At 43.1% G+C, this 24,604-nt stretch overlaps 1 protein-coding gene and 1 long non-coding RNA gene across 2 annotated transcripts; one reads left to right on the top strand and one right to left on the bottom strand.

The window, feature by feature from the left end:
* Positions 1-380: 380 nt before the first annotated feature.
* LOC126636546 (uncharacterized) lies at positions 381-5,274 on the bottom strand. Its single transcript, XR_007628056.1, has 2 exons — positions 2,518-5,274; positions 381-929 (listed from the first exon to the last, which is right to left on the bottom strand). It is a non-coding gene; the product is annotated as an uncharacterized LOC126636546 (long non-coding RNA).
* A 3,848-nt stretch (positions 5,275-9,122) lies between these two features.
* Positions 9,123-22,881, top strand: LOC126636548 (uncharacterized). The gene is given in 4 exon segments (XM_050308856.1): positions 9,123-9,311; positions 19,396-19,504; positions 19,872-20,087; positions 22,014-22,881. Coding segments are annotated over 4 exon segments (1,101 nt in total). The 3' UTR covers positions 22,601-22,881.
* The last annotated feature ends 1,723 nt before the right edge of the window (positions 22,882-24,604 follow it).

Raw genomic sequence — 24,604 nt, 5'->3', positions numbered from 1 at the left:
TGAGAACTCATAGGGAAACATGGTTGGAAAAGTCTTATTTTAGGTAGAGTAGTTGTTAATATACTTCAAAATTTAATTAGAACTCTTTGCTGCATTTCATTATGAGGTTTTTTCATAATTACTCAGCAGGTCCTACGTATTTACTAATGCAGAAGTATACATGATAATGCTGAATTATAACTGCACAGATTCTTTGAAAAATGAAGAACAGACAAATGCATTGGTTAAAAAGCATCAGACAAAACTCAGCATTGAGCAAAATCCTTTTTCTCCCCTATAGCTCTTATTCACAGTTGCAAATAATGCTACAGAATCCAACATGGTCATTGTGCTGGTTTAAAGGTAAACCATCAGGAGAAATGAACCCAACTCAAAAGAGATTATGAGTCAGAATTAAAATTTAATAAAAATAATACAATAAATACAATTATACAGATGAACAATTGGTTTTAACCCACAAAACCCCAGATGTATAACCCAGCACCCTGAGACATGAACAGAATAGTGTTCTGTTAGAGTTAAACCTTGGTTCTCTGTCAAGTCTCTGAGATTATAGTGAAAATTTCTTTCTTTTTTTCTCTTAGGGCAAAGGAAAAAAATTATATAAACTGAAGAACTCGAAATTAAGTGAATTTTTAACTGAACACGTAGTCAACTGTGGTCTTATTTGCATAACAGGGGAGAAAACATGAAAAAGTGGGATGGTGAACCCATTTCCAAACTCGAAGTCAGAGTAAAGGAGTTAAAACAAAAGTTAATATAAAAGTCGTCTATATGGTCGATGCAGATGTCCTGGGAAATGAACTGTGATCTCCAAGATGCAAGAAGGTTGAAGTCTGTTTCCGTAATAACAAGAAAGCCAACCAGGAACTGGTTTTTCTAAACCCCTTTCCAAAGCTCCAGCGATTTCTTTCAAGGTCTGACCTTTCCTAGAACAAGGAAAGTAGTAAGACACCATCCTTCCAATTTTAAATAACATTTTTGCTGCCTTCATCAATAGTAACACTGTCGCTAAGCAAATTAGGTAACGATTGGAGATGATCCTAGGGGTTTTTACTACTAAGTTTTGAATGCCACCCTCAAGGAGATTGGCTACTAGGCTGTGGATGTCGAGATTAAGGAGGGTGCGATAGTTTTAATCTAGGTCTTCCTGGCAACCAGCTCGTAACCAAGGAAGTGGCCGTGTTCCCAGTATTCCCGACAGTTTTTACGTAAACCAGAGTATAAATAAGAAGGGAGAGAAGCCTTTGCCCTCTTCTCTTCAAGTGGATCTGAAGGTGCAGGTTCTCTGCTGTCAGTTCTGCCCGTGTGGAGGAGTGAGGACTAGTGAGGTCTTGTAGGCCTTGGGAGGCAGAGGGTGCTGGCAGTTGTTTGGCACAATTCTGCTATCTCAAGAAGAGTAGTAAGATTTTCTTTTATTAAGTTCTTTATTGAGTTGTTCCTGGGTTTCAATTGTGCATATCTGTTTTAGTTTTCTTTTTCTCCTTTTTCCCCCTTTCCCTTTCCCTTTGGGAGGTGTTTGGAGTCCCTTTGCTGTGTACATAGTATTTTAATTGTATGTAACTGTGATATATGTAAAAATATATATTTTTATATAATTCAGTTGGCTTTGGGATTCATCAGTTTATATAGTATTTTTTCCTTTGCCCTGAGAGAAGAGGGGAGGGGGAGGTTTTCACTGTGAGTTTGGGCATTTGGCTGGAAAACAGGTCTAAACCATCACAGAGAGGGAGAAATTCGTACTCATCATCATCTGGGCATTTTCCCACAGGATAGCCCAGGACAGGTATAGTTAAGATCATGAAACAGGTAGGTAAAATAGCCATTGCCACAGTATTAAAAAAAAAAAAAAAAAAAAAAAAAAAGAGTTTAGACTTGGCTCTCTGCCAAGTCTCTGAGATTATAGTGAAAACTTCTCTTAGGGCAAAGAAAAAAAAACTATAGAAATTGAAGAACTCAAAATTAATTGAATGAAATTAAAATATATTTTTTTACATATATCACAGTTATATACAGTTAGAATACTATGTCCATAGTAAAAGGAACTCTGAACACCCCCCCCCAAGGAAAAACGAAAAGGAAAAGGGAAAGGGAAAAGGGAAAAGTTAAAAAAGTTCTGCACAATTGAAAATTGTAATAACCAATAAAGAACTCGTAAAAGAAAATCTTACTATTTTCCTTGAGATAGCAGAATTATGCTAAACGACCGCCGGAACCCTCTGCCTCCCAAGGCTTTCAAGGCCTCATTAGGTCTCACTCTTCCACACGAGTAGGACCAATAGCAGAGAACTTGCACCTTCAGATCCGCTGGAAAAGAATAAAGCAGAGGTTTCTCTCCCTTCTCATTTATACTCTGCTTTATGTAAAAGTTGTATGGAATCCTGGAAACATGGCCAGTTCCTTGGTTACGAGCTGGTTGCAAGAAAGGCTTAGATTACAACTATCACATGTTCATTGGCCCCCGTGTTGAGCCCCACATGGTCCCCCTGAGTCCAAAAATAAATGGAGAGTAAGAACCTGTTGGTGCGAGTGATGGTCAAAGTCTGGTTGAGAGCGGCAGTTGCAGTCTGGTTGAGAGCGGTGGTTGCAACCCAGTTGAGAGTGGAGGTTGCAGTCCAGTTGAGAGCGGTGGTCGCAGTCCAGTTGAGGTTTTGGTCCTCCTCTGGATCCCACAAGTGGTACCAGAAGTCTCAAGACCCCAAGATTATATACAGTCAGGTTCAGGCAGGAATGCCCAGTATCTTCCCCTGGGCAGGGAGTTCCACAATGGGTGAGTTGTGGGTGTGAGGACAGAAACATCCTCCTATCTCACAGGTCTCTTAACACCCAACTTATAGCCTGAGGGATCAGGTGTGCTCTGGGCAGCTGTTGCAAAGGGTCTATTGTTAACAGTTTCTGGGAAATGACTTGGAGGGTGTAGAATACACAGTTTGGGTTACACCCACACAGTGATGAACTGGTCCTGGTTGCTCCAACTAGGACATTATCCACCCCTTATTCTATACCACCTAAGTCACGCCCAAATTTACACATTTTAAAAAACATATAAATACATAAAAAACATATATATAGAATGAAACATACATTACAGAAACTTTTCACTAAAAATTAGGTCCCCTTGTGGTACACAACGTCTCCCCATCTTTTTACATTGACCACCAAGTGAAACCAGGTCCTTGAGTAAAAACAATCCCTCAGATGGATTTGCCTTTGCTTAACGTGGGACTAATCCAGTCTTTCCTAACATACCTTTCATATGCACCAGGGGACTTTCTGATTATGCAGAGTCAGCTCGACTGGCTTTTCTGCATAACTCTAACCATCCCCACAGAGCATTGGTCACCATCCACAAGTCCGTGTAGAGATAGAGTCTTGGCCACTTCTGTCGTTCAGCGATATCCAAAGCCAGTTGAACAGTTTTAAACTCTGCAACCTGACGACCCACCTTGTCCTTTGGTCTCTTCTGCAACTTGCCATGTGGGACTCCATATGGCTGCCTTCCATTTCTGGTTTGTGTCTACAATGCGACAAGAGCCATCTGTGAAGAGACCATATAGTTTTTCATCTTCTGGGAGCTGGTTATATGGTGGGGTCTCCTCAGCCTGTGTCATCTGCTCCTCTTCTTCTTCAGAGGATAATCCGACACTCTCACCTTCAGGTCAGTTGGTAATAATTTCCAGAATCCCAGGGCAATTAGGATTCCCTATCCGGGTTTGCTGTGTGATCAGAGCGATCCACTTACTCCATGTGGCATCGGTGGCGTGATGTGTAGAAGGAGTTTTCCCCTTGAACATCGAGTCCAGCACTGGTAGTCGGGGTGCCAAGAGAAGCTGTGCTTTGGTGCCGATCACTTCTGAGGCAACTCGAACTCCTTCATAAGCAGCCAAGATTTCTTTCTCAGTTGGGGTATAGTTGGTTTCAGATCCTTTGTAGCCCCGACTCCAGAATATCAGTGGTCGGCCTTGGGTCTCCTCGGGCGCTTTCTGCCAGAGGCTCCAGGAAGGGCCATTCTCCCTGGTTGCAGTGTAGAGCACATTCTTCATGTCCTGTCATGTCCTGACTGGTCAAGGGCTACTGCATGGGAAATCTGCTTAATTTGCTCAGAGGTCTGTTGTTGTTCAGGACCCCACTGGAAATCATTTTTCTTCTGTGTCACAAGGTAGAGAGGACTTACAGTCTGACGGTACTCAGGGATATGCATTCTCAAAAAGCCCACGGTGCCTAGGAAAGCCGGTGTTTCCTTATTGTTGGTTGGTGGGGACATGGCTGCTGTTTTGCTGATCACCTCCATTGGAATCTGGCGACGTCCATCTTGCCACTTCACTCCTAGGAACTGAATTTCCTGAGCAGGTCCCTTGACCTTACTTTGTTTAATGGCAAAACCAGCTCTTAGGAAAATCTGGATTATCTTTTCTCCTTTCTTGAAGACTTCCATCGCTGTGTTTTGTTTCCCCTTACAATGATGTCATTGATGTACTGTAGATGTTCTGGAGCCTCACCCTTTTCCAGTGCAGTCTGGATCAGTCCATGGAAAATGGTGGGACTGTGTTTCCACCCCTGGGAAAACCGATTCCAGGTGTACTGCACACCTCTCCAAGTGAAAGCAAATTGTGGTCTGCACTCTGTTGCCAAAGGAATGGATTGCATTGACAACGTCAATGGTAGCATACCACTTGGTTGTCTTGGACTCCAGCTCGTACTGAAGCTCCAGCATGTCCAGCACAGCAGCACTCAGGGATGGTGTGACTTCATTGAGTCCACGGTAATCCACCATCATCCTCCACTCTCAGTTGGACTTACGCACTGGCCATACAGAGCTATTAAAGGGTGAACCAGTCTTGCTGACCACCCCCTGGGTCTCCAGTTCATGGATCATCTTATGTATAGGAGCCACGGAGTCTTGGTCGGTGCGGTATTGCAGACGGTGTACTGTTACTGTGGCCATGGGTACCAATTGTACTTCAGTCTTCAGCAGTCCCACAGATGAAGGGTCCTCTGAGAGAAAAGGCAAGGTGTTCAACTGTCTAATTTCCTCTGTCTCCACAGTAGCTATGCCAAAGGCCCAAAGGAGTCCTTTTGGGTCTTTGAAATACCCACTCCTCAGGTAATCTATGCCAAGGATACATGGGGCCTCTGGACCAGTCACGATGGGGTGTCTATGCCATTCCTTCCCAGTCAAGCTCACTTCAGCTTCCAGTACAGTCAGTTGTTGGGAGCCCCCTGTCACTCCAGAAATAGAGATGGATTCTACCCCTACGTATTCTGATGGCAACAAAGTACGTTGTGCACTGGTTTCAACTAAAGCCTTATATCTTTGTGGGTCTGATGTGCCAGGTCACCAGAATCCACATCGTCCAATAGACCCGATTGTCCCTCTCCTCTACCTGGCTAGAGGCAGGGTACCCCTAGTGCTGGTCATGGCACTCACTGCGCCCTTCTTGTATGACCTGGAGTTCCCTTCAAGAGGATCAGACATATCATCATTCCTGTACCATCTGGAGTCTTGCCCATGAGAGACCAGAGTAGTATTTATCCTTGAAGAGTTCCTTGTGGTACTTGTTCCTCTTTTCAATTCATGTACCCGGGCTGCTAAGGAAGAGGTGGGTTTTCTATCCCACTTCCTCATATCTTCTCTATGCTCATGGAAGTAAAACCATAGATTGCCACCTGGAGTGTACCCTCTCTCCTTAGCTGGGGGATGCCTGCTCCTGATAGCAGAGACTCTTGCTTGTCCTGGTGAGATATGGAGGATCCCTTCCTTAATTTCCTCTCAGCTTCTGGTGGCCCTCTTCAGTCTTCTCTTCCAGGCTTTGGACATGTTTGGTCAGTTCGGTTTCCACTGATGAGACGTGGGCTCGTAATGGGGCAGTGACAGTGTCTTCATAAATCCTGAGTTTACTAACCAATTCACCCACCTTGTCCTCTCCCTCCCTCCATTGCAACATTGTTAAGTAGCGGGAATACATTTCTGGTCAGAGTCATGCAAACTATTCATATCTGGGATGTGCACTGTACAATGCCTGGACTTTTAGGGAATCATTCATCCTCTGAAAAGATTATCCCCAGTATGGGTAATTCCTGTAAGCACCGGAGACCTTGTTCCATCGTTTTCCACTGTCCTTGCTGTATGTGGAGGTTCTCCTTACAAAGATATCTCTCCCTCACACTGGACAACAGTCGCCACCAGTCCTGCCTCTTTTCAATCCCCAGATCAATAATCACATCTCAAGACAGGGATCCCAGTTTCCTTGCTTCACTCCCATCTAGAACTGTATCGTTAGCTGTGGCATCCCAGATTCGGAGCAGCCAGGTCAGAACGGACTCATTCACCTGTCGCGTGAACTCTCTCCAGAGCTCTCGTAGTTCACCCAGGGTTAGGGATCGAGTTATTATTTCTGTCTCCTCTGCTGGACGTGAAGGTCCTACCTCTTCGTCATCATTCACTATACAAACTGATTTAGTCTTTGATTTCCTTTCCTGAACAGGGGAGACTGCTATTGGTTTCAGTTGTCCTTCTGGTTCCTCGACAGTTTGTGCAGACACGGTGCTGGTTGATTTATTTCTTTTTCCCTCTGACTCAGTTGTGGTTTGGGTGGACATGGTGCCTGTGGATTTGCTCCTCCTCTCCTCCCCCTGACCGTGCTGTACCATACCAAGTAGTGTCCAGTAGGCAGTGGTCAGGGTCCAACAGGTTACTGTGAACTGGCCATCTCAGGAGCTGCCAGACTATTTTTCCTTCACCAGTCTTATTACGCTAACAGGATCCTACAGTTGTTCAGGGGTGAATTTCCACATCATTGTGGAATTTCCACATCATTCCACTTCTCCAAATACTGGTCGATGTCCTCGCACTTCCCGTGCCACTCAACATTATCCACTCCCATGGCAGGCCTCCAGACAACCTCCCTAGTAGGCCCTGTTCTGACCCTAAGTATGGTGTAGACAGTACAAAACAGACAAAGTAGCTCTAACAGCAACATTACACTAACATCAAAAGGAAACTCAATATTTTCAAAGACTGTTGTAGCAGGTCTGAAGGAGGAGGAGGTACAAGGCTGGAAACAACCATTCACTCCTGTTCCCCCAAAAGGCTGGGTTCATTTTTAATGAGGCCCCAGAGGTAGCAACCCAAAGCAGAACAGGCAAACAAGACTTCACAATGAAACTCTCTGCCTCTGATGTTCGGATGACATAAACATAGTATATTAATAAAGCAATTTTGATCCCTCACCCTGGTCCTTAAGAGACCATCAAAACAGGTAAATAGTTCCCCATATGTGGAAAGATGAACAGTCTCAGATACAATATCCACATGAATACATCAAGCAACATGGTGATCAGGGAGTTTCTGTATCCAAATAAACAAATACTTAAAATGAAATCGTGATTCTGACTTCTTTCTCAAACCCCACGTTGGGCACCAAAAATGTTCTGGTTTAAAGGTAAACCGACAGGAGAAATGAACTAAACTCAAAGGACATTATAAGTCAGGATTACAATGTAATAAAAATAATACAATAAATACAATTATACAGACGAACAATTGCTTTTAACTCACGAAAACACAGATGTATAACTCAGTACCCTGGGGCACGAACAGAATAATGTTCGTTGGCCCCTGTGCTGAGCCCCACATGGGGCCTCTGAGTCCAAAAATAAATGGAGAGGAAGAACCTGCTGGAGTGAGTGATGGTTGCAGTCTGGTTGAGAGTGGAAGTTGCAGTCCAGTCAAGGTTCTGGTCCTCCTCTGGATCCCACAGGTGGTACCAGAAGTCCCAAGACCCCGAGATAATATACACTCAGGTTTGGGCAGGAATGCCCAGTACCTTCCCCTGGGCAGGGAGTTCCACAATGGGTGATTGTGAGTCGTGGGTGTGAGGACAGGAATATCCTTCTATCTCACAGGTCTCTTAATACCCAGTTTATAGCCTGAGGGGTCAGGTGTGCTCTGTGCAGCTGCTGCAAATGGTCTATTGTTAACAATTCCTGGGAAATGATATAGAGGATGTAGAATACATAGTTTGGTTTACACCCACACAGTGATGAACTGGTCCCAACTGTTCTAACTAGGACAGTCGTCTATCTTGTAATGACTGCTTATATAGAACCAGTTGGTTCTTTACATATGCAGGTTACAGAAATTAGAATATATATATATGTAAAATGAAGGTATACTCCTAACTAACAGATAAATGGAGGAACTACTACAATTGGGTCTTTACTCACCAAACTGAATTTAGTGCTGTGGGAAAAACTGGGTTCCAATTATGCCGAGACGCACCATGTGTTTTTTTACTGGGGAAAAAAAATAAAAAATGAAGTTACCACCACCATTAGAGTCTATTTTAAAAATATGGTAATATCTTGTTAACATTCAGATATAAACATTATTATTATACAGACATTATTTGTGCACTCATCCACAAAAGTATAGTCCATATTTTAAGCCCACAGAGGAGCAGGTTTTCTGGTAGAACCTTTGACCCTGTGGAGGACTCGTGCTGGATCAGTCTGTTCCTTAAGGACTGCACCCTGGTGAAGGGACCTGTGCAGTTTGTGAAGAACTGCAACTTGTGGGAAGGACCTTTGTTGAAGAAGTTCATGAAGGAATGTATCCTGTGGTAGGGACCTCACGCTGGAGCAGGGGAAAAGCATGAGGAGGGAAGGAGTGGCAGACACAACATGTAATGAACCGACCGCAATTCCCATCCTCCACCCCCCAGCACCTCTTAGGGGAGGAGGTAGAAGAGTCAGGAGTGAAGTTGAGCTTGGGAAGAAGGTGGGGGTGGGAGGAAGTTGGTAAGGTGGCAACAGTAGCTACTAAGGTAAGTCCAGGGGTGAGCATTAGATTGAACTGTACAGGGGGTTTTCAAGCTCAGGGACACCTGATCAGCAGCCCAGAGCCCCGTTAGATAGTGAAAAGACTCATGATTGAGGCTGGGGCCAACAATCATTCCTTTTGTAGGAGGTGTGCTCTTGTTGATGAGCTGTGTTGCCAGGTGAAGGAACTAGGGAAGGAAGTGAATATGCTATGCAGTATTTGAGAAAATGAATGAGGGATTGATAGGGTATTCTCAGAGACTCTGCAGTCTCAGGAGCCTTAAACCTCCATTGTAGTGGAGATGCAGATGGACTTGGAACCCTGTCAAGTAGTTAGTCAAGGGTCTGTTGAATATGGAGGCTGGAAACTGGTTATTGCCCATGTTAGGAGGAAAGTTCCTCCTCCTGAAAACTTGACAGTGACAAGCAGGACTGGCACCTTTTACAACAGGTATGAGGCCCTGGAACTAGAAAAACAGTCAACTGATGAGGTGAGGTTGGGATAGAGGGGTCACCTAGGGCAACACAGTCTGCCCTCTGCATCATGACCTCCTCTGTTAAAAGAAGGGTAGTTGTAATAGGAGATTCCCTTCTAAGGGGAGCAGAGGGCCCAATATGCAGATCAGACACAACTCTGAGGGATGTCTGCTGTCTCCCAGGGGCTTGGGTAAAGGACCTCTGATTACTAATCTGTTATTGGTTGTTCAATCAGCAGTGGTGAAATAAAGAGAAGTCCTAGGTTAATCAAAAGAGACTTCAGGGCCTTGGGACAATTGGTTGAAGGATCAGGAGCACAGGTAGTGTTTTACTCAATCCTTCCAGTGGCAAGGGATAATATCTAAAGAACAGGTAGATCCATCAGATCAACACATGGCTCCCAGGCCAGTGTCACTGGAAAGATTTTGGGGGTTTTGACCATGGGATGATCTATTCAACACTTGGTCTACTGACACCTGATTGGATGCATCTTTCTAAGAGGGGAAAGAGTTCTAGTGATGCCAAAACAGCACAGAAAAACTGCTTAGAGATGAATTTGTGTCTTTAAACAGCAAGGTATTTATTGCATACAACATTGGAGAGCCCCTGATTCGCATCGGACAAAGTAGCTCTAAAGTTTGAGTGAGAAGTCAGGGTTTTTATACAATTTCTGTGAGGGGTAACAACATTTCTACATACATATTCATCAGGTTCTGACATCTAATTATAATATTCGTAATATGCCGGGGGTAGAGTTGTCTTTTGAGGAGATGTACAGGGGTCGTTCCGTTCTTCGGCCCCACTTTAGGGGTCTTCTCCTCTCTTCTTCCTCAGTTGAACTCTTTAACTTTCTTTTCTTCGCTAACTTCGAGTTAGGGTTTTCAAAACTCCCCTTGACCCACCACCCCTCTATCTCCCTGGATGCCATCCTCTCTTTATTTATGACTACTAGGTTGACCTTTCTGCTATCTTTTACTAGAACAGAACAGAACAAATTATCTCTGCTATATTTCTAAGTTAATACTTAGAGCCTGGTCCCTGCTTTTGCTATATTTTAACATAAATATCTCATTCCTCAGAGCAAGGTCCCAAGAACCAGATTTCGACCCCTCGAAGTTAACTCTTTAAATCCTTTCTCTGTTTCACTAGTACAGGAGCCAGTAGGGCTTGTTGATAAAACTTTAAACTAGACTGGAAGGGGGAAAGGGACTGTGGCAGGAGCAGTGGAAGGTTTGGACAAAAGTTATTAAAGAAGCCCTGCTGTTGAGCCATGAGGTGCAGAAAGGACCCCCTTGCTTTCTAAACTCCTTCTCAGAGAGGAGCCTGGGTGCAGTTGAATCCAATCTTAGCCTCAGATTACATCAACAGTTTAAATTTAAGGAATTATAGTGGTATGATTACACTACTTTGTCCCACAGGTTTTAATTATGACAAATCAGATATATTTATATAAAATGAATTATTATGGTAAATGAACAGACAAATGAACAGACGAAAGATCTTAATCAGAATAATTTACTACACAGTGTAAAATCTAAAAACCTACTAGTAGAGTATAATAGAGCATAAAATAGTACTGTATCAAAGCAATTATATTAAAGCAATTGTATCAAAATTAGCAAAAGAAACATTCATTACGTAGAGATTGGTATATCTCACTGTGGGGGAGCCCAACTGGTTCTGGGCTCTCTGTAAGTTGAAATACCAAAGATGGAACTTCTACACCTGGTAGAGGGTCAGCCACGGACAGTAATGACTGTAACACAGAATGGGTTTCCTGTCAGGAATGCTGACCTATTGTGTTCGGACATGTGTGGCTATGTCCAATCATGAGTTGTTATGTTAGTGGTAAAACAATGCTGTGTGTACATGTGTCACCCAGAACTGTATAAGAGTAGCTACACTGTTGTAATAGAGAGTTGGTATCATGAAACCACGTTGCTAGCCCACCTCGACTGGGACAACTCACTACACAACAATAACGGGCAGATCTGTCACTTAACCCCTGGGGAGTAACCATGAAGCGGCATCCCTGCTTCAAGGGCGAACTCCACACACTCCAAGAAAGTATATGGAAGAATCTGCCATATGAAAGTTGGACTAGGCTTTTATAGTTATAAAGTGATGGACTGTTAGTCATAGATTTACAGGTGAGTGAGTAGCTTATCTGTCAAATCCTGCTTCAAAAAGCAGGATGTGTGTTTGAAGTTTGGTGAACCAGGCTGGTTTTAGCATAATTCAACACCAAGACAGCACCTTGATGCCGTTGTTTGTGAGGACGACCAAGTAAATAAAACTGGGCATTCTATGATGATGGCCTAAATTCAGCTTTTATTCTCTTTGTCCAGTATATTACATCTTGTTCTTCACACAGTTGCACTCACACACCATCTCCTCTAGAATCTTACATACTAACACTATTCTTAGCTCTATTATCTATATTTACCACTAACCTTCACGTATGATTGGATGTTCACCTCTTATTTACATTCTTTTCCATGCTGCTAGGCACTGCGGCCTTGCTGCATCCTCCGACACCTTGATGCCAGCAGTAACTCACCCCAGATAGCTTGCCTTATAGTTTTCATTGTTTGCATTTCTCTGACTGGATTCTAGGCCTTATCAGGATAGAACATCCTGCCACAGTCCCCTCCTTGACTGCAGTTAATCATTTTTACCTCATGAAGTGGTAATGTGGGTACTTCTTGCCTCCATGCTATAAAAACATTCACTGTATATGTGTGTTTTATCATTAAGTATGTTGAGATACATCAATCTCCAAAGTTTTACTGTCTTACTTTAACTCATGTAGTTTGAAAGGGTGTTGGTTATATTATAATTGTACATTATACTTAAAATTTATACTTGAAGTTGTTATAAAAGTCAGAATTTAGTTAGCAATATTAAACAGAGCATAATATGGAATGAATTACTGGGTTTTACAAGAAACATTGTTATTTCAATTTATGTATTCTTGGAATGGTTAGTATCCTCATGTTGGGTTAGGTACTATGTTCATATATATATATATGTGTATATAATGAGTGGAGCCCCTGGTGGTCTAGTGGTAAAGGCGTCGCGCTATCACCGCGGAAACCCGGGTTCGATTCACGGTCAGGGCCACTCCCGGGCAGGTGGGGCTCGTTAGCCCTTAAAGGCAACCCACCTACATCCTAAGGACCTCACTGCCACTGTCCAAGCTCGCTTGGCCCCGGCAGATGAACCTTAGGATTAAAGGGTGGGCTCAGTTCCGCGCACACTGTGTCTCACCTAAAAAATCCAATGCGCAGGCTGGAAGGTGTAAAGACCTTCCCCGGATCTTCGCTCGCGAAGACTGGCCATTATTATTATTATAATGAGTACCAACAAAAATAACAGTATGATAACAGGGTATAACATTCAATCCAGGGTGTTCGTGGCAGTTGGGAACAATCCAAACAAGCCATTCTACCCATGATGTTACCAGCTTGTATAGATCAGGAGTTTTAAAATTGTATGAAAGATGCAATGCAAATCAGGATCCAGGGGAAGACTTCATGAAGCCCATCTTTTTGGTGGCAGCGATTGAAGGAGTTCAACAGATTGGTTTGCGACTCCCTTTCACTCATGCTTCTTAAGACAGTTCTTCAATAAAGGTCAGTATTAACAAATATAAAAATTCTACTACATAATAATCTGGTTGCCTCAGGGGAATCAGAGGTGTAAAGAAACTCAAATCATTCCTACCTACTCAGAACATTACTCCAGTTAGGGTACTTTGCTCTGAGGAGGTAAGAGGAGGTACACAAACCTGATTCCACAGTCATGTGAATTCAGGGAGAAATCTTCTCCATCCACTGTGGCAAACAGAGAGAAGGCACAAACGTTCCAAAGCAATGCTTGTGGAAAACTCATATACATACTGCAAAACTATTGAGACAAAACATATTATTAAAAAGAATTGTTGCCTAAAATTGTTTTTTAAAGAAAGACTCAGTTTGTGAGTTTTAGAAGCCAGACATTCTTTTATTATGATGTGCTGCATGATCACAGCACATCAGGTGCCCTGGGAATCAGTTCACCAAAGTGCACACAGAGGTATCTCCACTACAGTTTATATGTGTCGTGGTTTTGCCCACCAGCCCATCCCTGGGGCTGAGGATGGTTTTGTCCAGGTGATTTCCGGACAAAAAACCAATCAAAAAGTTCAGTGACGCCTTTGCTAATTACATCTTTAAGAAAACGGAAGAGAAGGTTGTGGCGCAGTTGAAATTAGGAGCAGCAGCCATGTAGGAGAGAAGGTAGTGGGCCCGAGGAGGGCCAAGGCCCCCTCCTCCCCGGCTTGGGCCGGGGGGCAAGTGCAGCACTGAAGCCTCTCTACTCTCTTGTGAGAGAGTGAAGAAAAAAAAAGGTTTAAAAGACGAACTGCTTAGACAAGAAACCGCTGCAGAAGAATTCCAGCCATGAGATAACAGAATTTCCAAGGTCAAAGCTGCAGTTACAGGAGAGAGAAGAAAAGTTCGAAGGGGGGAGAGCTGCTTTTTCTCCTTTCGCTCTCCCTCCCTTCAGCAGGGTAAAAACTGAAAAATAAAACCCTGCCACATGTGAAAATTTGTTGGGGTGAAGAGACCCCCCGTGCGGCTCACAGAGGAGCTTGTGGATGCACCAGAGATTTGTAACTTTAACAGAGAGAAAGCCTTATGCTGGAATAAAAGCGGCTCAGATGAGGCAGAATCCTGTTGAAGATTTATGACCCTGAGGGGGATGACGACCTACGCTAGAACAGAGAAACGGTTCGGGTAGGGATGTTGGGATCCATGTGTGGGATCCATGCTGCTGGTGCTGGAGATTTGTGACCCTGAGAAAACCTACGCTGGAGCAGAAAACGGCTCAGGTAGGGATGTTGAAGATTTATGACCCTGAGGGGAATGAGAGAACCTACGCTGGAGCAGAAAACGGCTCAAGTGGGATATTGGGATCCGAGTAAGGGATCCAGACTAGACCCATGCCGAAAAGTCTATCAAGGACTGTTCTCCCATGGGGAGGGACCTCCATAGGGAAACAGGGGTAAACTCTTAAACCATTATCCCCTGTAACCCTGTGGAAGAAGATCCATAGTAAGCAAGTGTCCCCTTGCAAGCCTATGGAAGGAGACCCTTCAGGACCTGGGTAACCCTCAACCTTCGGTTTTAACCCAGGAGGGGGGTAAGCCCAACCCTGGAGACCAACACAGAATGAGAAAGAAATAAAGAAATTCCAACTGCGACAAAAATGCTGCAGAGTTACTGGAGAGAGAGCGCTGGAATTCCGAGAACAGAAAAGGACTGCTTTTCCTCCTTAAACTGATATAAAGGGAGGTGGGGGGAGAAGTATCTTCTGTAAATACATAATACCTTTTACTTAAATAAAATTACTGTAGATATAATTCTTTAGTTTTAGTATAATAATAATAAATACTCATACTTTTTTTCAATTCAATCTCTTTTTATCTGCATAAACCTTCTCTCAACTAATAATAATTATATGTAGAAGTATAAAAATAAATTAAGCCAGGACAAAACCACGACAATATGTCAGCATTACATGATTATTTATTTTTTGTTCCCTGCATTCTTGTTACATATTCATGACATTTGCCAACACTAATTAGCATATATACATATCCTTATAAGGTCTCTGAGGGGCTTCATCAGGGGTCTCTGGTGGTCATCTGTGTCTGGAGCCCCCAAATTTCTAAGTGGTCACCTTATGAACTTCAGGACAATTCACCCGGTTAATAGAGGAACTTGGTGTTGCTTGGTTGTCTGCCTCAGTTCCCTTCTTCATTGTTTCTTTACTTTGTTTGGTTAGCCCCTTTAAATCACTTGGCTCAGATATACGTAGTTGCTATGGTAAATTCTGTTGCAAATACTATTACTTCTTGTTACATCTCTGAACCCCGACACAATCGAAAACTTATCCAAATTATCTAGTGCCTTAATAATACCGATCAAGGTTCTTAATACTATGTAAACAAACTTAAGTTAGAGCAGCTATCCATCCTTTTGAGACCTTTTTAGAAAAAATGTTTTTGCCTCATTTACACATCCCGTAACATCCTACTTTGCGAATTTGAAATAAAATTCATATACCAACCATTAATGTTGGAACTATGAAAATTATGACAATCAGTTTTCTTACAATCACACTTAAATTTGGAATCCATGATGTTATGCAATCAAATATATCTTCCCCTTGATTTTTTGTATTTCATTAAAGATTCTGGTGTTCTTTCTAATTTCTTCCAAATCAATCTGAATTCTCAAAGTCTGATCTGCCCATACACAGCAACTGGTGTTGATGAGTGTGCACATACCACCTCTGGAAGCCAAAAGCAGACCTAGAACCATTTGATTCTGTTTGACTACCTTTGAAAGGTTGGTAATTTCTTGTTGCAAAGTGCTAATTGCATCATTTGTTCAGTAACTCCAGATATGTTCACTATAGCCTTCTCCAATTCAGGTACCCCTAACCATGGTAAGAATCCTCTCACAAACTTGTGGAATCCAGAGGACCTCTCAGCTAATGGATTTAAAATTCATTTGTGTCATGATATAAAAGATTGTAGATGTCCTCTGGGTAATTCTGATATAACAATGACATCTACTTTTTGTACTACAGCTCCAATGGTGCATATTCCTTGCCATCCAGGAGGTAGAGCTTTTCTAGTTTGACCTCTGCAAAGCCAGTAGTATCCCATATTATGTGGAATAGGCCACCAGTGTGTATTTAAAATGCCTATTCCTGTTACATCTAAATGTGAATTACACTTGGGATAATCTCCTACAATTATTCCTTGTTTACAATTAGGTGACTCCATTTTTTCAGTGAGAAGCTACTCCTGGTCTCTTTAGGCATCTTTGAACACAGGAGGTCTCAATGACTGCTATTTCCACTGACAGAATTTGTGCATCTATGGGGGTTTGTGCTGTTTTTTCTTCTAAAAGGGGCATCAGAGGGAGACCATTGGAGAATATATTTGGTGTTGGAAGTCCCATCATTTGAATGCTTGCATCCGAATGAGTGGGAAACTGTGAACAAATCCAGTAGTTACTGCTGTTTGTTATAAGTGTCACTGCTTGCATTAGCTTTAGGTGTGAATTTTTCTTCCAAGGGTCAGGTAGCATTTTCTCTATGTGTGTTATATTAGAGCTGCCCTTAGATAAATGGAGGTTGGTGTCACGTGGGACTGGGGTAACTCTTTGAAGTGCCCAGTGCAGGGGCTGCAGTGGTCTTTTCCCTTGGCAACTATACCCAGGAACATGGAAGTGAGTTTCAGAAGCACTGGGGATTTTATCCCCTGTCTCCTGAGTTCCTGCAATGCTAAACTTCAGGGGCCCACCTTTCATGCAGGTCTCGAGATGCTGGGACAGTGCCTCCCTGGCTCAGTTCTGATGGGGTGGACGGGGGGGAGGGCGGTCCCCCACACCCTGAACCACGTGGTGATATGAAATAATTCACCAAAATTCTTTCCTATTTAACTGAAACTACAACATTATCCACCCTGAATATTTTACACCATCATGTTTGTCGTGGTTTTGCCCAACTGGTCAGCCCCTGGGGTTGAGTGGTTTTGTCAAGGTGAATTTCCGGACAAGAAGCCAATTAAAACTCTCAGTGACGCCTTTGCTAATTACATATTTAAGAAAACGGAAGAGAAGGGTCGTGTTGCAGTTGAAATTAGGGGTAGTAGCCATGTAGAAGAGCAGTGGCCCCGAGGAGGGCCAGGCCTCCCCCGGCTTGGGCCGGGGGAGCAGGTGTAGCACTGAAGCCCCCCCCCTCTCTTGTAAGAGAGTGAAGAAAAAAAAACAACTTTAAAAGTTGAACTGTTTAGACATAGACCGTGGCAGAAGAATTCCGGCAAAGAGATAACGAAATGTTCAAGGTCAGAGCTTCAGCAGGAGAGAGAGAGAAGAGAAATTAGAAAGGGGGGGCTACTTCTTCCCCCTTTTGTTCTCTCCCTTCAGCAGGGAAAAGACTGAAAAGTAATCCCTGCTACCTGTGGAAATTTGTTGGGGTGAGGAGACCCCCCATGCAGCTCACAGAGGAGCTCGTAGATGATGTACCAGGAAGCCGAGACTTCATGAAAAGGACTGAGATGAAACAGAGTCCTGTTGGAGATTTGTGACCCTGAGAGAACCTCACGTTGGAGCAAGAACGGCTTGGGTGAGATGTTGGGATCTCAGTGAGAGATCCATGCTGGTGTTGGAGATTTGTGACCCTGAGAGCCGTACGCTGGAGCAGAAAACAGCTCGGGAAAGGATGCTGGGATCCAAGTAAGGGATCCATGCTAGACCCATGTTGAGAGGTCTATCAAGGACTGTTCTCCCATGGGAAGGAAGGGACCTCCATAGGGAACAGGAATGGACTTATAAGCCATTATCCCCTGTAACCCTGTGGAAGAAGATCCATAGTAAGTAAGTGTCCCCTTGCAAGCCTATGGAAGAAAAACCTTCAGGACCTGGGTAACTCCCCAGCCTCTGGTCTTAGCCCAGGAGGGGGGTAGGCCCAGCCCTGGAGGCCAACACAGAGAAAGAGAAAGAGTTCCAGTTGCGACGAGAGTGCTGCAGAGTTACTGGAGAGAGAGTTGGAACTCCAAGAATGGAGAAAAGGACTGCTTCTCCTCCTTGGACTGATATAAAAGGGGGGAGGAGTATTTCTGTAAATACTTAGTACTTTTACTTAAGTAGCATTATTGTAGATGTAGTTCTTTAGTAACTTTTAGTTTTTATTTTACTAATAATAAATGTTCATACTATTTTCCCCAAATCCTGTCTCTTTTGTCTGCATAAACCTCCTCACAACTAATAGTAATTGTGTGGAGGGTGTGAGAGCAAATTGACCCAGAGCAAAACCACGACAATGTTATATCAGATTTAAACTTTCCAAGAATACAAATACATATATATATATATACATATTCCAACTATATACACACAAATATACAGGTACAGTGTTATGGAGAGTTTACCCAAAAATTAGGTCCCTTTGTTTCCCCATCTTTCTGCATTCCCTACCAAGTGCAACCTGGTCCTTGCGTAAAAACAATCCCAAGAATGGGTTTGCCTTTGCTTGAGGCAGGACTAATCCAAACCATTTTCCCTAACATACGTCTCAGGTGCACAATGGGGACTTCATCTACAGAGTGAAGGGGCTCTGATTGGGCAGGGCTGGTTTGGTTGACAGAGCCTCTAGTGTTGACTAACCAAGTACCCTTTGCTAAATGCTGATCCCAGTGCTTTAAAGTCCCCCCGACCAATGCCTTCAAAGTACTTTTCAACAGTCCATTACATTGTTCAACTTTCCCAGCAGCTGGTGCATGATACTGAAGCAGGAAGGGTTAATCGAAACACTTTTACTCTAAACCCACAAGGGCCCCCCTTACCCCCTGTATTTCGTTTAATGTAAGTTGTACTTTTACAAGAAGGCTATGTTCTGTATTAAGAGCATTAGACCTTAAAGGAACCACAACAAACACTAGACAAAGAACTCAACACACATAAATCTCATCCAGAGGAGCCAAGGTAGACATTTGAATAGGCAAAGTAGGCCTAGAGCCAATGGTCTCTTCAAGTCTGGACGATCAGGACACGAGAACAATGGATAGAACAAAAGGTCACGGATGTCACCCGAGGAAGATGAGTAAAATGCAGACCCTAGGATGAAGGCAGGCAGGAACTCCCACCATAATATTCCTCAAAATAGAGACCACGCCTCCATCTCCACCCCGACTCCACCTGCTATGAATATTGTAACCTAATGATGCAATAATATGAATATGCATGTGATTATGTTGTAATCATGATTAGAAACTGTATAAATTGCTTGTTTTTACTGAACCACTTCGGAGCTTTTTTGTCCAGACTGAGCTGGAAGCTACCCCGGCGTCGTTAATCATTCAATAAATACCTCCTGTTTATAGGCTCAAAATTCTGCCTTTAAGCAGTTTTTTTTATCTGCCTTTTTTTTGGGCATCAATACGGGGTTATGATATACCCACTCAATACCATGCTCTTTAGCCCAGGTGGTAACTAGACTATTCTTGAAATGAGTCCCATTGTCTGACTAAATTTGCTCTAGGGTGCCATGTCAACACAGAACTTGCTTTTCAGGGCTCAAGATGGTGTTCCAGGCAGTGGCATGAGGCACAGAGTGCATCTCCAGACATCTGGTGGTTTCTTCCACCATGGTAAGCATATAGCATTCACCTTGGTGGGTTTGTGGCAGTGTGATGTAATCAGTCTGCCAGGCCTCTCCATATCTATACTTGGTCCATCTCCCACCATACTACAGGGGCTTTAGTCTCTTAGCCTGCTTGATTACAGCATGTTTCACAATCATGGATAACCTGAGAAATACTGTCCAAGGTTAAATCCACCCCTCGGTCTCATGTCCACCTATTCGTGGCATCTCTTCCCTGAGGACCTGAGGTAGTATGGGCCCACTGAGCTAGGAATAAGTGTCCCTTCTCCTGCCAATCAAGATCTGACTGTGACACTTTGATTTGGGCAGTTCAGTCTTCCTGTTCATTGTTGCGATGTTCTTTATTTGTTCAGCTTTTGGGCATGTATGTGTCTACATTGTGGGCTCTCACAATCAGCTTCTCCACCCGGGCAGTGATATTGGAAGCCCACCAACACCGGGAAAAGATGACCCCGAGGAGGGAACAAGCCACTCATATTATACTAGGGTCGCAGAACGAAAGGCTAAGGAAATAGAGGAACGAAAGGCTAAGGAAATAGAGGAACGAAAGGCTAAAGAAATAGAAGGAGGTAAGGCTAAAGAGAAAACAAAGGGGGTACCACATACCATAGCCCCCTCCGTCAAATAATGCCAATAGTGGGAGAGCAATCGAGAGTCAAAATACCTTTCACAACCAGTGATTTGAATAGCTGGCGAGATGAAGCTAAATGCTTTAGGAAAAATCCAGAAGGGGTTGCTAAAAGATTTGAATTGATTGAGAAAAACTTAGATATAGATTGGGAAGATATAGATCTCATGTTGTCAGAACTAACAGAAACAGAAAAAGAGCTTGTGTTAAAAACAGGGAAAACACATGTTGCCTTACTACCGGGAAATACTGGGGATATATTTCCTACAGAAAATCCAAAGTGGGATCCAAATGACTCGATTCAATATGACTTACTAGTGCAGTATAGAAAATTAATTGCTTTAGGTTTACGACATGCAATTCCTAAAGCAATAAACTGGGCAGTTTTGTATGACGTGAGACAGGGATGAGACGAGACACCCTCAGATTTCTTAGAGAGACTCAGGGTTGCCATGAGGCAATATACACCATTGGACCCCGCATCAGAGACTGGGAAACAACAATTACTAGCATTACTTATGGGGCAAAGTAATCCAGACATTAGAAAGAAACTGCAAAAACTAGAGCATCCAGCAGATAAAGATTTAGAAATGCTGATGAATGAAGCCTGGAAAGTATATAATAACAGGGAGCAGGAGGAAAAGAAAAGAGAGGATAAAAGGTTTGCCAAAGCTGTAGTCATAGCGATGACAACACATAAATCTAAACACCCAGGTTCAAATTCACACAGCGTCAATAAGGATCGCAACAAGTTTCAGCCGGAAAAAGTTCCACTCCTCGACAGAGAAAGGTCGAGTTAGACCAGTGTGCATATTGCTTTCAAAAGGGACATTGGAAGCGAGAATGTCCTAAAAAGAAAGAGAAAAGTACTGTCATTGCCCTTCAAGGTAGTGACTGAAGTAGACCGGTGGGCCAATCCCTAGCAGACCCACTGGTTAAATTGGAGCTAGGGGAAAATGAAAAGGAAATAGACTTTTTAATCGACACTGGAACAATATTTTCAGTTTTAAATCAGGAATTAGTGCCAAAAAGTGATGAATTTATTCAAGTGATGGGAGCTACAGGTCAATCAGAAAAAGCTTTCTTTTTGAAACCCCTAAAATATAAAATTGGGAAACAAATGGGAATTCACCAATTCTTATATTTGCCTAATTCTCCAAAACCCCTTCTAGGTAGAGACTTGTTAGAAAATCTGGGAGCTGTAATAAAGTTTAATAAAAATAAGCTTGAATTTCAAGTGAATGAAGATCAATTTATAATGGCCTTAAGCCTAACTATCAGTTATGTAGAACCAAAACCAAGCAATCATAGTATTGAACAAATTATGAGTGAAACCTTCCCGTTAGTATGGGCGACAGACGTCCCTGGAAAATCAAAGCAAGTGGCCCCAGTAGTCATAGAATTGAAACCAGGAGCAAAACCGGTGCACAGGAAACAATACCCATTAAGGTTAGAAGACAGGAAGGGAATTGAACCCATAATAGAAAAATTTATAGAATTGGGATTATTAATTGTCGCAGACGCGTGAAAGCAGGGACACTCAATATGAGAATCAACATGTTCCATTTATTGAACACACACCACAGCAAAATATAGGATAGATAATGAGCTTATTAATATTCTGTAATTTAACTACATGATTGGTAAGAGCCCTAGAGGTCCGGACCGCCTCCACTTCTTCCTGTGGAGACCCTCAGCCCCTCATTTTCCCAGGCTGTAGTAATAACAAGATCTTGTTATTGAGCAATGGCTATCGCTAAGAGATTAGCATGACCTTGCTTGGACAGCAGCTACACCAGCTGTGCTTAAAGTTGCTGAGTCGATACCCTCCCAGTTCCTGTGGGCCTGCATGCCTCTTTTCACGTAGCCAGTTCTCCACAATTAATAGAATGTGAGTCAGAATACATTACACCAATTTTACCAGTTAAGAAACCGAATGGAACATATAGATTGGTACAAGATTTAAGGGCAGTAAACGAAATCACAAAAACCCTGCATCTGGTCGTAGCAAACCCTTATACACTCCTGACCAGATTAAAGAATAACCTAATTTGATTTACAGTATTAGATTTAAAAGATGCATTCTTCTGCCTTGCCTTAGCCCCAGAAAGCCAGAAAATTTTTGCCTTTGAATGGGAGTCTGTTAGCAAAGGTAGGAAAACACAACTAACTTGGAGGGTCTTACCTCAAGGTTACAAAAATAGTCCCACAATCTTTGGAGATCAACTATCTAAGGAATTGGAACAATGGGAACAGCCACAGGGAGAGGGCGTTCTTCTACAATACGTAGATGATTTACTCATAGCAACTGAAACTGAGGAAAAATGTATAGAGTGGACAATCTCATTGTTGAATTTCTTGGGACTAAACGGATATCGAGTCTCTCAGCAGAAAGCCCAGATGGTGCAAGAAAAGGTGGTGTACCTGGGATACGAGATCTCCGGAGGACAGTGATCTCTGGGAACAGGGAGGAAAGAAGCCATCTGCCAGATGCCCAGACCAGAGACGGTGAGAGATATGTGAGCCTTTCTGGGAATGACAGGATGGTGTTGTTTATGGATATACCAGTATGGGATACTTGCAAAACCTCTTTACGAACTGCTAAAAGAAACCAAAGGTGTTCTAGTCTGGACACCGGAAGTAGAAGCAGCCTTTAAGAGACTGAAACAGGAACTGATGAAGGTCCCAGCACTGGACCTGCCAGATGTAACTAAACCATTCTTGCTATTCTCACATGAACGACAGGGAATGGCCTTGGGTGTCCTGGTTCAAAAACTCGGACCCCACAAAAGAGCCATAGCCTGTGGAGAACTGGCTACGTGAAAAGAGGCATGCAGGCCCACAGGAGCTGGGAGGGTATCGACTCAGCAACTTTAAGCACAGCTGGTGTAGCTGCTGTCCAAGCAAGGTCATGCTAATCTCTTAGCGATAGCCGTTGCTCAATAACAAGATCTTGTTATTACTACAGCCTGGGAAAGTGAGGGGCTGAGGGTCCCCACAGACAAGAAGTGGAGGCAGTCCGGACCTCTAGGGCTCTTACCAAACATGTAGTTAAAATACAGAATATTAATAAGCTCATTATCTATCCTATATTTTGCTGTGGTGTGTGTTCAATAAATGGAACATGTTGATTCTCATATTGAGTGTCTCTGCTTTCCCGCGTCTGCGACAGTAGCCTACTTCTCTAAACAATTAGATGAAGTAAGCAAAGGATGGTCTACCTGTTTGAGGTCAGTAGTTGCGGTGATAATGAACATAGAAGAAGCCAGAAAGTTTACAATGGGCCAGAAAATAACTGTTCTAGTATCCCATACTGTATCATCAGTACTGGAACAGAAGGGTGGCCATTGGTTGTCACCTTCCAGGTTCCTGAAATATCAGGCAATCCTAGCTGAATCAGATGATATAACCATTCAAGTGACTAACGTTGTCAAGCCAGCTTCATTCCTAGAAGGAAGAATGTCAGTAGAGCCTGTCGAGCATGACTGCCTGGAAACAATCGAAGCTGTGTATTCCAGCCGTCCGGACCTTACAGAGGAACCACTTGAAGATGCGGAAGACTGGTTCACGGACGGTAGCAGCTTTATGAGGCATGGAGTGAGACTGGTAAGTTATGCAATAACCACAACAGAACAGGTAATCGAATCAAACCCTTTACCTGCAGGGACCTCGGCACAAAAAGCAGAACTGATAGCTCTGACCCGAGCTCTTAAACTATCAGAAGGACAACGAATTAACATTTGGACAGATTCTAAATATGCTTTCTCCGTTGTACATGTTCATGGAGCAATCTGGAAGGAGAGAGGACTGCTAACGACCCACGGGAAAGCTGTAAAACATGCTGAGGAAATCCCACGATTGTTAGAAGCTGTCCAACTCCCAAATCAGGTGGCCATAATGCATTGCAAGGGACACCTAAGAGGTAACACCATTCCAGAAATCGGTAACCGAAAAGCTGATGCAGAAGCTAAATTATCTACTGCAAGAACTGATGAGGTAATTGTATCAACCCTAGTTCCAGAGGAATTAAATACTAATTTTAAGCCAGAGTACCAGGACTCAGATCACAGGTGGATACAGACAAACAAAGGTAAGATGCTAGATAACGGGTGGAGCCAGTTAGAGACAGGACAATTAGTACTTCCAGAAAAATTAAACTGGCAATTTGTAAAAGCAGAACACGAAAAGGTCCACTGGGCCTTAGATCCCCTCTATCAGTACTTAAAAGCCAGGATAGCAGGACCAAAGTTTTTCACAGCAATTAAGCAAGTCACATCTCGATGTGAACGTTGCTTGAAGAATAACCCCAATGCAGGGACTAGAATACAGAAAGGGGCAATTAACAGGGGAAAATTCCCCGGAGAAGTGTGGCAAATTGATTTCTCTGAACTTCCAAGAAAAGGGGGGTATAGATACCTCCTTGTTTGGACAGACACATTTTCTGGGTGGCCTGAAGCA

This window comes from Myiozetetes cayanensis, unplaced genomic scaffold (genome assembly GCF_022539395.1).
Source record: "Myiozetetes cayanensis isolate MyiCay16 unplaced genomic scaffold, myiCay2020 scf132, whole genome shotgun sequence".
Classification (NCBI taxonomy): domain Eukaryota; kingdom Metazoa; phylum Chordata; class Aves; order Passeriformes; family Tyrannidae; genus Myiozetetes; species Myiozetetes cayanensis.
The sequence above is the reverse complement of the archived record's forward strand: the minus strand, read 5'-3'. Positions and strand labels throughout refer to the sequence as shown.